General features: G+C 43.4%; 1 protein-coding gene across 3 annotated transcripts in view; it reads left to right on the forward strand.

Annotated features, from left to right (window-relative positions):
* The window catches only part of NRP1 (neuropilin 1), a 177,237-nt gene that overhangs the window by 65,479 nt on the left and 96,289 nt on the right, over nt 1-15,469 (forward strand). For all 3 annotated transcript variants that reach the window (XM_066626915.1, XM_066626916.1, XM_066626917.1), the window contains exon 3: nt 3,816-3,997. In XM_066626915.1, coding sequence (XP_066483012.1) covers nt 3,816-3,997 — 182 coding nt within the window. The remainder of the gene's footprint in view (nt 1-3,815; nt 3,998-15,469) is intronic.

Here is a 15,469-nt window from a genome sequence, read left to right on the forward strand (position 1 = left end):
TTTATAAATTGTTAATGAAGTACAAACTACTGATGGGCAAACTTCCCTTGGCTCAATAAGTGCTATAGAAGCTTTCTCAGCAAGCATTCAGAAAAATCTCATCTATTTTCTAGAGCAGCCATTTTCAATCACTGTCCAATGGCACACTGGTGTGCCTTGGGAATTTGGGGAAGGGTCTTTATTAGTTGGGACATTGGGGGATGTTAGCTCTCTCCAGGAGAGCAGTGTGCCTTGTCAGTTGTCAAAAAACCGATAGTGTGGCTTGACAACTTTAGCGCCTTGTCAGTGTGCCATGAGATGAAAAAGGTTGAAAATCACTGTTCTCCTGAGTTCTCTACAGTGTATGTTTGCATGTTCACACTTCATTGTACTGTCCTGTACTGGAAACACTAGTTCCCAGAAGAAGTATAGTGGAGAGCCACTTACAGATTAAGGGCCCAATCCTATGCAACTTTCCAGCACCGGTGCAGCTGCAATGCAGCCCTAAGGTGCCCACCACCACCACCACCACAGGATGCAGCGCACGCCCCATTGGCGTGGCTGCACTGGCACTGGAAAGTTGGATAGGATTGGGCTTTCAACCACAATCCCACCACAACAAACAAATGCATGACCAAAACAGGGTTTTAGTTCTGGAGAACTTTCTTTTGTTAAAAAGATGTGTGCACTGCTACATTGTATTACAACATGAGAGGTTTCCAGCATAGTATGGACTATAGCTTACTGACAGTATAGGCTAGTGTTTCTCAAACTGTGGGTTGGGACCCACTAGGTGGATCGCGAGCCAATTTCAGGTAGGTCCCCATTCATTTCAATATTTTATTTTTAATATATTAGATTTGATGCTACCATGGTATGTGACTGCATTTGGGGAAATGTTACAGACCTGTACAGGTCCAGCCTTGTTATACACGGATTTTTTTTACACGATTTGACTCAACACAAATGGCCACTGCAAATGAGAAGGAATGTGCTGATCCCTGGAGAAGAAAAGAAAATGCATCCCTTTAAAATCAGTTTTAAAAACTGGACAGTCCTTTAACAATAGCCTCGTTAATGAGAGAGAGAGAGAGAGAGCGGGCAGCTGACTGACAATCCATCAGCCCTTCTCTCTCCATGCGACCCTTCCCTTCCCCCTGAGCACGTGAAAGAAAGGTGATCAGTTTGCATTGGTGAAGGGAGGGGCCTTTGTAAGTGCTTGGAGGAGGACTGATTGATGGATTGTCTTCTTAAGTTATTTTACATCACAAAGGTCAGCCAGGCTGTTTTAAAATCACAAAACAAAGAAAGAAAGAAACTTTGTTTTTTAAATTGATTTGCTATAGTGCGTTTTTTGCCATCCACATGAGTGCTTGGAACAGAACCCATGTGAATAATTAGGCTCTCAACCTACACTTTTAACAAGCTACTATTTATATCCTTTGACAATGATAGTAAATGGGACCTACTGCTGGGTGTGGGTAGGATTACAGCCTAGAATTGTTAAAAATTTTCCAGCTTGATGATGTCACTTCTGGTGGGTCCTGACAGATTCTTATTCTAAAAAGTGGGTCCTGGTGCTAAATGTGTGAGAACCACTGATATAGACAATATACTGACAATTCACATTATAAATGGTTTATGGCTGCTTTTTTGTTGTGTGTATATATGGGTCCATTCCTATCCAACTTTCCAATGCAGCTGAAGTGCATACTTGAGATAAGGGAACAAATGTTCTCTTTCTCTGAGGAGGCCTCCATGACTGTCCCCTACCACGCCTGCAGGATGCAGAACACGCCCTGTTGGCACAGTTGGATCAGCCCTGGGAAGCTGGATAGGACTGGATACTTTGTTGAACATATTTTGAAAACTAAAATTTAAAAATTAAAGGCTTCTGTGAACCCCTATACTTGATATATTTTCTTGGAAGTAAATTCTATTGCAGTCAATGAGGCCTATTTCATGTAGGAATGTTTGGGTCAGCATATAAGTTTGTCCTTCTCCAATTTATTGCAGCTGCCCCTGTCTTCCAGTTCTCTTCAAGGATGTCTGCTCATGGCCCTTGACACTTCTCCAGTAGTTCCTTTAGTATTCAAAAGTGTAGGGCCAGCTGGCTCGGACTTATCCAAGATAGCTAAATAGTTTTAGATAATCCATAGAGTATCATTTTTCAACCTATTGAGACTGTGATGTCAGGTTATTGAAGACTGTCTGGCTCCAAGGGATGCCATCCAAAGAACCACTTCAGTCATGCCCAGAGACTCAGAGGCACGGCCAGTGGAATTTTTGACTTTTTCCTTGAACAGCTGACATACATGTCATTTTGCAAACTACTTAGTGAAATCCCACTCAATTTCAAGTGAAGATTATCATGCAGCATGGAGGCCACAGGGGGAAGTGATGTTAAAGAAATACAAACCCAGAACCTTCTTAGGTGTTCAGAACTAATTAAATTCCCAAGTATAGACTCAGAAATTTTGTAGCCCTCATTCCTAGTCTTGTGGCCAAGTAAACTTTCAATAGTAATTGTGGAAGGTTATAACTCACTAGCAGAATGCATATATCTTGTAGGCATAAGATTCCAGGTTCAATCCTTAGCATCTCTGGTTAATGGAATATCAGACAGCAGACCCTTGAAAGATTGCTGCTATAAGGCCTTAGAGAGCTGTTACCAGTCAGAGGAAACAAATCTAGCAGCCCAATCTTATCCCCTGCCAGTCCATAGTCCATAGCATGTAACTCCTGCCCTTGGTTCCTCCTGCCAGTCTCTTACCTGCCCATGGCCTCCCCCTGTCACTTATCTTACCTTCTCTGGCATTGACCAGGTCTCTCAGTGGCAGGTATGTGGAGCTACCAGCCATTTGCACTAGGAGCTCTGATGTGCTTGGTAGTAGTGTGCTATTTACAGTGGTACCATGGCATTTACAACAGTGAGATTTCCACCGTCATAAATAACCCACAGGTTTGGGCCACAAATTAAAGAAATGAATAGTCTCACATGTTATAAGACAGGTTTGGTTCTTCAGCCAATATACGTATATGAATATGAATCTTTTTTCAATATTTTGAGTAGAAACTATTTATTATATAATTCTTATGCTAATCAATGTAGAGCCTAATATAAAGACCTCAATTATCATTTTATGCTATTTAAATATAAATTAATCCACTCATATAATGCCACTTAAAAATATCAAAACCAGGTTCTTGTTTGGTGACAAATCTAGCTGTATCTGGGTATTTCAAGTGATGTGATGTAAGAAAGATTCATGCTTGTTGAAGCTTAATTTTAGTCCAGCTAACAGTGGATCATGAAAAACAGAAGAGCAGTGAAGAGCTTTAAATATTTAGGGCAATGTTTATTATTTTTTGGACCTCAGTTTGGAGAGTTACATATGAAAATTAAAGGATCGTACAGAAATTAAAGCCAAAAGACATTTTGGAATTCTGATGAAAACTTCACTGTTTGAAAAGAACACTGTGTATTATGTATTGATAACAATGCTGCTATAGACAAAGGAATGAAATTTAATAATACAGAATTGTGCTCATGAGATTTCCTTTTTCTTGTTAATTGGTTACTTTAGCTGACATTGTCTATAAGCATAATGGGCGCCATTCTTCCTAATAGTTTCATGTTGCCAGATGATGTCTACAGACATGATGTAGTCCATTTTAATTATTTCATTTTGCTTACATCTCTCAGCGTAATGCAGCTTCTGAATAGGCTAGCATTTTTCTTCATTATGCATGCTGCATGGCTATGGTTCCCAAATTAATTAGTTCTCTTTTCTTTCCTGGAAGTTAAAAGTTTTTTTCTTCCATTTATCTACCAGGTACGATTATGTTGAAGTGATTGATGGAGACAGTGCAAGTGGGCGAATATCAGGAAAGTTTTGCGGCAAGATTGCTCCTTCTCCTGTGATATCTACAGGACCAAACCTCCTCATCAAATTTGTCTCTGACTATGAAACTCATGGAGCAGGCTTCTCCATTCGCTATGAAGTTTACAAAAGAGGTGAGCAAAAGCGCTTTTGGTTATTCTGCCATTGTAAGCATTCTTAATTTAAATATAAAAATATTAACTGTCATGAACTTTCAGTCTGACATTTGGGAGAAAATGTTCAGATCACGTTTAATGATAAGCAGCTGAAGTGTTTGGTTTGAATGTGGAGAATCTGGGTGTAAATCCCCACTCAGGCATGAAGTTCAATGGATTATCTTATGACCCAAACCCATGGGCCCATTATGACAGTGGAAGTACCCTTCCACTGTCATAACTACATCAGCAACGCTGCAAAAGACACACTGCTGTGTGGAGCCCAGGAACCAATGGATCATGCAGACTCCACCAAGGTAAGGAGAATCATTCCTAGGCAGACCGGATGGTACAGGAGATATGTCAGCGACAGGAGGGGGTTATCCCAGCGTGATCAATGTGCATCAGGAAGCATCCTCATCAAAGCTTCCTGACATGTCCCCTTTTTTTCTTGCACCAGATATAGAGCCGGAACAGATCCAGAAGACCAATAGGCTATCAGGAAGCTTATAGCGGATTAAGGGAAAATATTTTTTCCTTGCCTCTTCCTGATTGCCTCCCTCCACCATGGCATACAGTACTGCCTGTTTTGTCATGTCTGCAAGTTTCAGCAGGAGGGTGGATAGGATTGGGTTGTTAATGGAATTACTACAGCTCAGCCTAACCTGATAAAATCATGGATTCTGTCTTCCTGAATCAGAGCAAAGGTTTACATAGTCCAGCATTCTCTTTAGTAGCAGCAGTAGTAGCAATAGTAGCAGACCAGATGCTTCTGGGAGCTTACAAACAAGGCATGATGGTGATGAATGTTCTCTGTTCTTTGTCCTTAGTAGATGTTCAGAGGCACTGTCTCTTCCCTGAGCACAGAGATTCCATTTACCTGACATGGCTAATAACAATTGATTATCTAAGTTATAATCAATAGCATTGTTCCGAAGACCATAACATGAGATAACCCCATGTACAAACCATGATTTAAGGAATGCAAGATTCTGAACAGATTAATCCAGGAAAAGAAGAACTTTAGGGACTCAGCTAGTCCTGCTGATTTTCCAAGTTCCCAGGTCATTTTGCTATTGGATCAAGTAAAATATTCATTGTTGGCAAAATCAGTCTGTTTACTGCTGATGACAAAGTATGATTCACCAATCTATTTTTCTTTATTAAAAAAGCTAATAATATTTATGATAACTGTTTGCTTTTACTAGGCTTGACTTCTAGGCAAGCAACTTGCAACAGTGAGCATTTTCAGTGGGGCCCTTTCTTCCCTTGATACTTCAGCAGCTGATTTTCCTTGTATGACCATTTAAATCTCTCTATGAGAGGCATTCATTTCTTTAGGGCAACATAAATGAGAATATGCCCAAAAGTTAGAATATTCAGAGTGACAGCTCCCAAAGTAATTCTAACTCAGGTTTATGCCACTTAGACAGTACAGTATATCAAAGGGAAAACAATATCACCATGTACAGGGATGGAAAAGATTACATATACATGTGTGGTCTAAGAGATTCAGTTGCTGTCAAAACATAGAGTTCACATTTCCTTCCTTTCTGGATGTTTTAATGCATCCTAGATCGTGATAATCCATTTATGGAATGTAAAATCCATGTCTAGTGTTTATGGATGTTGAACCATTCACAGACAGTTATGATGGCAGTGGAATATGGTGGTCTCTCTTTCCAGTAGGACAGGGTGGCATTTGACACTCATCCTAGAAAGCATTATAGTGAAACAAACAGTCCAACCCTAACTAAATTCCTGAGCAGCAATGCACTAATGCCAGTGTGGGCTATGCTGTATCTCACAAGGGAATTTTGGCTGCTGGAGTTCTCTTCAGGGTAAGGGAATATTTGTCCCCTTGTCCCTTGGGAAGCCTCAGCAGTCGCAATGGGTCTGCTTTGAATGCCCATAAAGGAGATAAAGAAGGATATAAATTTGTAAATAAAAATAAACTCAGACCTGTGCCATAGATATCACAGTGTGGGGTATAAAATTTCTTAAATAAATAAATAAAATACATCCGAGTTGATTCATGTAGGCATGTCAGACCTGAGTAGGGAATTAGGATACAGCATGTGCCAGAACCACCAATCTTGCCCCTTGCCTGGGTCCAATCTATCCACTCCCTGCCCTATCTCCTCCCCGCTCCCCTTCTTTCAGCCCTCCTCTTCCCTTGTGCCAGACTTACCTGTCCACTAGGTGTTCCTGCAACCCTTGGTGCCAGCGGGAAAGCTACTGCTTTCCTGCCAGCACAACTGCAGGCAGCGCTATGGCAAAGTGCTTTATGTTGCAACCTTATACAAAAAGTGCTCTTTGACACCTCTTTTGGCTCTACAATACCGTTCTTGAGGTGTGGCAACCAGAATTGTACAACATATTCTAAATGCGATTCGTAAGAGGCATTATAATATTAGCTGCCTTATTCTTGATCCTTTTGTTAATGGCCTTTAGCATGAAATTGGCCTTTGTCACAGCTACTGTAAACTGTGACACACATAGCATGAAATTGTCTTTGTCACAGGTGCTGTATACTCAGACATTCTCACTGGGGATGTCCATCACATCCCCAGGATCTCATTCCTGGTTCATCACTGCCAACTCATGAATTTTTTGACTCAACATACAGCGCACAATGTATACTTCTTGACTCTGAACCATATTTGCCATTTAATTGCCCATTCGCCCTTTTTGGAAGTGATTGGAGCCACACGTGCCCATAAAATACAGACGCCTCAGTTAAGAACATAAGAACAGGCCCACTGGATCAGGCCATAGGCCCATCTAGTCCAGCTTCCTGTATCTCACAGCGGCCCACCAAATGCCCCAGGGAGCACACCAGATCACAAGAGACCTGCAAGGCATTCTGGGAATTGTAGTTAAGAACATAAGAACACCCCCACTGGATCAGGCCATAGGCCCATCTAGTCCAGCTTCCTGTATCTCACAGCGGCCCACCAAATGCCCCAGGGAGCACACCAGATAACAAGAGACCTGCATCCTGGTGCCCTCCCTTGCATCTGGCATTCTGACATAACCCATTTCTAAAATCAAATAAAAAGTTATGTGACAAAAGCCTCAGTACAAAAGTGCCAGTGATGACGCTGTATTAACATGATGCAGCGCTATCCTTAGGAGATGCTGGAGTCCAATGTGAAACATTTTTGCGAGGTGAGGGCACACTCACCAAGATGAGCAACAGTGGTGAGGCACCTGGCAATAGCATCACTGCCAACTGCCTGGGTCAGTTCCAAGTCAGTTGAACCCAGGGACAGATGGAAGGGAGGGCCATCCAGTGGCAACATTCCACTCACTGCGCTTTCCTTGTGACACCTCGGCATAGAAGATTCTATGCTAGAGTGTCAGCTCCAGCGTGTAGTTAGTCTGTGGAACTCCTTGCCACAGGATGTGATGAAGGCATCTGACCTAGATGCCTTTAAAAAGGGATTGAACAAATTTCTGAAGGAAAAGTCCATCATGGGTTACAAGCCAAGATGTGTATGTCCATCTTTCTGATTTTAGAAATGGGCTATGTCAGAATGCCAGATGCATAAGAACATAAGAACATAAGAACAGCCCCACTGGATCAGGCCATAGGCCCATCTAGTCCAGCTTCCTGTATCTCACAGCGGCCCACCAAATGCCCCAGGGAGCACACCAGATAACAAGAGACCTCATCCTGGTGCTCTCCCCTACATCTGGCATTCTGACTTAACCCATTCCTAAAATCAGGAGGTTGCGCATACACATCATGGCTTGTACCCCATAATGGATTTTTCCTCCAGAAACTCGTCCAATCCCCTTTTAAAGGCGTCTAGGCTAGATGCCAGCACCACATCCTGTGGCAAGGAGTTCCACAGACCAACCACGCGCTGAGTAAAGAAATATTTTCTTTTGTCTGTCCTAACCCGCCCAACACTCAATTTTAGTGGATGTCCCCTGGTTCTGGTATTATGTGAGAGTGTGAAGAGCATCTCCCTATCCACTCTGTCCATCCCCTGCATAATTTTGTATGTCTCAATCATGTCCCCCCTCAAGCGTCTCTTTTCTAGGCTGAAGAGGCCCAAACGCCGTAGCCTTTCCTCATAAGAAAGGTGCCCCAGCCCCGTAATCATCTTAGTCGCTCTCTTTTGCACCTTTTCCATTTCCACTATGTCTTTTTTGAGATGCGGTGACCAGAACTGGACACAATACTCCAGGTGTGGCCTTACCATAGATTTGTACAACGGCATTATAATACTAACCGTTTTGTTCTCAATACCCTTCCTAATGATCCCAAGCATAGAATTGGCCTTCTTCACTGCTGCCGCACATTGGGTCGACACTTTCATCGACCTGTCCACCACCACCCCAAGATCTCTCTCCTGATCTGTCACAGACAGCTCAGAACCCATCAGCCTATATCTAAAGTTTTGATTTTTTGCCCCAATGTGCATGACTTTACACTTACTGACATTGAAGCGCATCTGCCATTTTGCTGCCCATTCTGCCAGTCTGGAGAGATCCTTCTGGAGCTCCTCACAAGCACTTCTGGTCTTTACCACTCGGAAAAGTTTGGTGTCGTCTGCAAACTTAGCCACTTCACTGCTCAATCCTGTCTCCAGGTCATTTATGAAGAGGTTGAAAAGCACCGGTCCCAGGACAGATCCTTGGGGCACACCGCTTTTCACCTCTCTCCATTGTGAAAATTGCCCATTGACACCCACTCTCTGCTTCCTGGCCTCCAACCAGTTCTCAATCCAGGAGAGGACCTGTCCTCTAATTCCCTGACTGTGGAGTTTTTTCAGTAGCCTTTGGTGAGGGACCGTGTCAAACGCCTTCTGAAAGTCCAGATATATAATGTCCACGGGTTCTCCCGCATCCACATGCCTGTTGACCTTTTCAAAGAATTCTATAAGGTTCGTGAGGCAAGACTTACCCTTACAGAAGCCATGCTGACTCTCCCTCAGCAAGGTCTGTTCGTCTATGTGTTTTGAGATCCTATCTTTGATGAGGCATTCCACCATCTTACCCGGTATGGATGTTAGGCTGACTGGCCTATAGTTTCCCGGGTCCCCCCTCTTTCCCTTTTTAAAAATAGGCGTGACATTTGCTATCCTCCAATCTTCTGGCACCGTGGCCGTTTTGAGGGACAAGTTGCATACCTTAGTCAAGAGATCTGCAACTTCATTCTTCAATTCCTTAATAACCCTTGGGTGTATGCCATCAGGGCCCGGTGACTTATTGATCTTTAATTTATCAATGAGGTCTGAAACATCTTCTCTTTTAACCTCTATCTGACTTAACTCCTCGGTTAGGAGGGGCCGTTCGGGCAGCGGTATCTGCCCGAGGTCTTCTGCCGTGAAGACAGATGCAAAGAACTCATTTAATTTCTCTGCCATCTCTAAGTCTCCTTTTATCTCCCCTTTCCCTCCCTCACCATCCAGAGGGCCAACCGCTTCTCTGGCGGGTTTCCTGCTTCTAACATATTTGAAGAAGCTTTTATTATTCCCCTTAATGTTGCTGGCCATGCGTTCCTCATAGTCTCGCTTGGCCTCCCCTATCACCTTCTTACATTTCTTTTGCCACAGTTTATGTTCCTTTTTATTCTCTTCATTAGGGCAAGACTTCCATTTACGGAAGGAAGCTTCCTTGCCCTTCACAGCCTCTCTAACTTGGCTGGTTAGCCATGCGGGCACCCTCCTGGATTTAGTGGAACCCTTCTTTCTTTGCGGTATACACCTCTGCTGGGCCTCTATTACTGTTGTTTTAAGCAGCCTCCATGCACTCTGGAGAGACTGGACTCTTTTTACCCTCCCTTTCAACCTCCTTCTAACCAGCCTCCTCATTTGAGGGAAGTCCGCCCGTCGGAAGTCAAGGGTTTTTGTTAGAGATTTGCCTGGTATTCTTCCCCCAACGTGCACGTCAAAACGGATCGCAGCATGATCACTGTTCCCCAATGGCTCAGTAACGTTTACATCTCTAACCAGGTCCTGCGTACCGCACAAAATTAAATCCAGAGTCACCTGTCCTCTGGTGGGCTCCGTGACTAGCTGATCTAAGCCACATTCATTTAGCACGTCAAGAAATCCGGTTTCCTTATCGTGACCAGAACACAAATTGACCCAGTCAATATGAGGATAATTGAAGTCCCCCATGATTACAACCCTGTCCTTCCTTGTCACCTCCCTGATCTGTTTCCTCATTTCAAGGTCCCCATCAGATTTCTGGTCTGGAGGACGATAGCACACCCCCAGTATTACATCGCTGCTCAAGCCTGGTAATTTAACCCACAGAGATTCTACGGTGGAGTCGGACCCACCTTCAATCTCTACTTTGCTGGATTCTATCCCTTCCTTAACATAAAGGGCCACCCCACCTCCAACACGCCCCTGCCTGTCCCTCCTGTAGAGTTTATAGCCCGGGATTGCGGTATCCCACTGATTCTCCGCATTCCACCAGGTTTCCGTTATGCCCACTATGTCAATATTTTCCCTTGTCACCAGACATTCCAGTTCTCCCACCTTTGCTCGTAGACTTCGGGCATTCGCATAAAAGCATTTATACACGGAATGCCCAAAGGAGGGCACCAAGATGCAGGTCTCTTGTTATCTTGTGTGCTCCCTGGGGCATTTGATGGGCTACTGTGAGATACAGGAAGCTGGACTAGATGGGCCTATGGCCTGATCCAGCAGGGCTGATCTTATGTTTATGTACAGAGTGCTTTGCTGGTTGTGGGTGCTCTGCTTGCTGTCCCAGTGCAGGGTCATTTGGCCAAATTGGTCAAATTACCCTTAGGCCAACCCTGATAGAATGTAAAGCTGGGGCTCTGCCTTTACACCCATGGAGAGACAGTAGCCCAGGTGATCTGTCTTGTGAGAGGAGGAGGAGGAAGTGAGTGCTATAAAATCCCCCTCCCCTCTCAAAACAGTACTGAGGCAACGCGTATTGACATGAATTTGCTCTTAAGTGAAAAAAGACAGATCTCTCTGAAGTTCAGCAGATTCATTCCTTGGGTATAATTGGAAACACACACCCAAACACAAACCCCTAACCTAGCGGGTGGGAACCCAACACTCTCTTTGTTCAGCATCACTTACATTTCGCACTAGATCCTGGGTGCCACATTGGGTCACCTCTTCTCTGGTTGTTTTCAAGACCAGCTGTTGTAAGGAACAGTCATTTAACATATCTAGAAATCTTCTTCCTTTGTCATCTCGTAAGCATGAATTTACCTGTTCTGTTTCGAGGGTAATTGAAGTCACTCATTACTACAACTGTTTCTCCTTTACATCCCCCCTGATTTCTTTCTCCAAGTCGAGATTGACTTCAGCATTTTGATCAGGAGGGCAACAGCATGATTTGGGTGCTAAATTATTTGGACCCAATATCTCTCTTGCTCTATTACAGAGGTCTCCAAACCCCGGCCCAGGGGCCAGATGCGGCCCACAGCAAGCCTCTTTCTGGCCCACAGCCAACCTCTTGTTCTCTGAAAGCCTCTGGCCCACTCAACTGAACATGACCAGAACTGTGCTCTGTTTGCGTCTGGAGGGTCTTCTGAGGGCCAGAGAGGTTGAATAGACGAGCCCATTCATTCATTTATTCACTCATCTAAGTTCCAGCTCTAATTTATTTATTTAAATTTTATATTCAAATTTTTTTCCCCGGCCCTGCACACCACACCAGATATTTGATGCAACCCTCTGGCCAAAAAGTTTGGAGACTGCTGCTGTATCACAATGCTCAACAGACATGGAACAAGGCCACCATAAGACATGGGGGGGGGGGGTGCTTATGTACTGAAGTGCATGCTAGAGTGGAGCTCTCTTTCAATTTGGATATGGCTTGTGACATGCTTGTTAAATTTTTTTTTTTAATTGGTCTCCATTACCACACAATATTGTTTTATGTTCAGCATTTGGACTTCTTCATTAATTCATTCTATGCTCTGTTGCTAGTGCTGAAATTTTAATCTAACCCTTGACATACTATCTTGTAAATTGCAAGTACTGAGTCAACCTTCATCACCTCTGTCTTTTGTTGGTTCACTAGCACACTCCTTCTTTTGCAGCTATATATTTACTGTATAACTGAAACATATTTCAGTGGGAAGAACAAGCTTGTGATGCTGTCCAGCATTTCCAAGACATCTTATTAACAGGTTTTCCACGTCTTTGTACTAAACTCATTTGCACATTCCAACACCTTACCTGAAAATGCAATCAGTATAGCATTTTGTTCTGTACAACTGTTGCTTGCAGTCAGACAAACCACTCAGCTCTATTTCTGAGTTCTCTACTCATCACCAGGAGTTATACAGTCTTATTAATGTCAACAGCTCTGTCCAAAGAAGGCAGCATACGTCTCAGTGAGATTCAAAGTGAGCAGAAAGTTGCCCAGCTAAGAACTCGCATTTTGGTAGCCTTAAGAAAGTTATACTAAAGTTTCCCATTTATAAAATGAGAGTAATAATGACTCCCACACACATAGTTGTGTGGACAAACCAATTGTTCGGACCATCAGTCTCTTTCCTCATGAAAAACATATAGCATGTGGTGATGATGATGATGATGACGATGATGATAGCCCAGACTCTCACATCAACTGAAAACTTGAGTTGAGTTGACTGCACCTCATGCAGTCTGAGTTAATGTGTCCATTCCCATTCAGAAATGGCAACTGCATGGTTGTTCCACATGTCCCAAATTAGAATTTGACTTGAGGACTTTCCAAAATGCTCCACTTTGTTAAGGTCTGGATTTCCCATCTCATGCATCTCAGAGGATGTTTAAGAATTGAAACAAATGAGATAAATAACTCATTTTTTTTTTTTTTCTGAACTCATTCTCCTGGAGATTTTTTCCACCTGGAAGATAGCCAAACCAAGAGGGAGGCAGCCTGTTTTATATCATTTCAAAAGGAATTGGTTTCCTATGGTGTGTTGTTATTTTTATACATATGCATCTAACTGCTCTGGGGAAACTACCAGCATAGATAACGTATTTTCTAAGCCTCCCTTCCCAATGCTTTCTGCCATCAATTCCAAAGAGAATAAACTTTCCTCATGTAGATCCATGCCAGAGATTTGTCTTCACAAATTTTGTTAAACTTTCAGTATTGTAAATACATCTCTTCAGAATGCCCACTGGCTGCAGCATCAGTCATGTGGAATCCATAGACCTTGTGTTTACTTTGTAGTATAATACTAAAAAAGATGAGAAAAATTGTAGCTCTGCAGTATGGCATGTGCCTTGTATGCAGTACTGGCTGGCTTTGTTAGAAACTTTCTTGAACAACTCGAAAGAAGCTAGTGCTAGTCAGGCCAAAAGAAGAACCAGAAAGTTGTGTCCAGGGTGCTCCCCCACCCCCGAATAAATGAAGGCTCACCCTAGTGATTGAGTGCTTTAAAGCAAGAAGGTTCTTTCTGGCCTGGCTCAAAGGAGTGCAGGAGAGTCACTCTCCCCTCTTTCTATTAACACTGGATGTCCCTTCCATTGGGAAATGAGAAATTGCCCCAGTGACTTCTGCTGCATCAGAGGCTGTTGAGGCAACTTCCCATATTGCTGTGTAAGCATTTTCCAACTATCCCAGCATAGATGCACCCCATAGACCTGTGAAGGTCCAGGGTGACTCTTTGCCTTGATGCTTCTAGTTAGTCGTAGTCTCCTTCCAACCTGAGGGTTTCAGCGGTGCTTCACCTTGCAGACCAATCACACCAGGCTCGGCTCAGGGATGAAAAAGCCAAGGAAAGCTAATTTCAGCCATTGTAAAAACTCAATACAGTTGTTAAGGCTGCAGTCCTGTACACAGTGATCTGTGAGTAAGCCCTGTTGATGACAGTGGGACTTACACCTGGGGAAACATGTATAGCAGTGATTTTCAACCTTTTTCATCTCATGGCACACTGGCAAGGCACTGAAATGGTCAAGGCACACCATCAGCTTTTTGACAATTGACAAGGCACACTGTACTGTCAGTGGGGGCTCACATCCCCCAATGGTCCTACTGATAAATGACCCTCTCCCAAATTCCCGCGGCACACCTGGGGACCATTTGCGGCACACCAGTGTGCCACAGCACAGTGGTTGAAAATGACTGATGTATAGGATTGTGCATAAAGGAATAACCTCTTCCTTTATTCATATTTTTCCCTACAGTTTTTTATTCTTACATAACTCAGATATAACTTCTCAGCTATAGAGCTCTCTATAAGGCCTTTTGCAGTCACTGTCTTTCTTTCCCACTCCCATTGCTTTACTTGGTCATGAGCTTGGTCCGTGGCTGGCCACTGCTGGAAACAAACTGCTACATTTGTTGAGAAATGATATTCTAGAATGCAAACCAATCTAGCTTACATTCAGGCTAGTTCAAGCCAAAAGATGGAACTGCTCTGGAGTAATGTTATGGTGCCTTCATGTAATTACTTCCTGAGAAACAAATTTAGTTGCATGGCAGGGACTAACCTCATGCTTGTCAAAACATGCATCTGGACCAGTGTTTAGTTTCTCAACATTTGTCCTCCACAGTACTACTTCATACAGTCCACCTATCTGAAGTACCACCAGAACTAACTGGCAATGACATCATTGTCAGTTACTTCTGGATTGGGAGGCCAGACACAACACAACAAACACCAGTAAGAGGTTCGGGGTGAACAGCAAGGCTTTTTCAAACATGGAAAAGCATGCTTTGGAGTTTCTGCCCACTAAGCCAAGCCTCCTACCACTGTTTGTTGTGTTTCATTCCTGATCTTGCTGCCTGGCAGCAGGGGTATAAGGGTCCTGTGAGTATCACCAGACCCCACCTCAAGTACCGCTGGTAGTACCCGTACCACGGGTTGAGAAACACTGAACTGGATCACTAAGCAGTAATACTCTTATTTTAAGCAGTAATGAGATTTTAAGTAATGAGATTTTAAGCAGTAATGAGTATTACTGCTTAAAATAAGAGCAGTAATACTCTTATTTTAAGCAGTAATACTCTTATTTTAGAAGCACAGTCCCAAGCAGAGTGAGCACATTGGACATGCTTGACCAGCTCCTCTTGGGTCCCTCCAACCTGATGCCTGCATTAAATGTCCTTTTTCCTTAGGAGCCTATTCCAATGCATGCAGACTGTAACCCACAATCAGTACACATTACTTTTGTACTTGTAGTGTGTATATGCTGTGGTTGAAGACTAAATGCATTGAGCTCTACAAGCATAAGCTGCAGTACATTAAAATATGACATCCAAGGTATGAATCCAAGGTTGGATTGGGCATACCAGAGGGTAGGAGATGACAGAATCTCAGGTACCCACCATACATTGGACTGAGCGCCTTATTTATTTATTTATTTTTCACATTTTTATACCGCCCTTCCTCCAAAGAGCTGAGAGCGGTGCACACAGCTGCTCCCCTTCTTTTGTCCTCACAACCCTGTGAGGTAGGTGAGGCTGAGAGTAAGTAAGCCTAAGGTCACCCAGGAAGCT

The sequence above is a fragment of the Tiliqua scincoides genome, chromosome 5 (genome assembly GCF_035046505.1).
Source record: "Tiliqua scincoides isolate rTilSci1 chromosome 5, rTilSci1.hap2, whole genome shotgun sequence".
NCBI lineage: Eukaryota > Metazoa > Chordata > Lepidosauria > Squamata > Scincidae > Tiliqua > Tiliqua scincoides.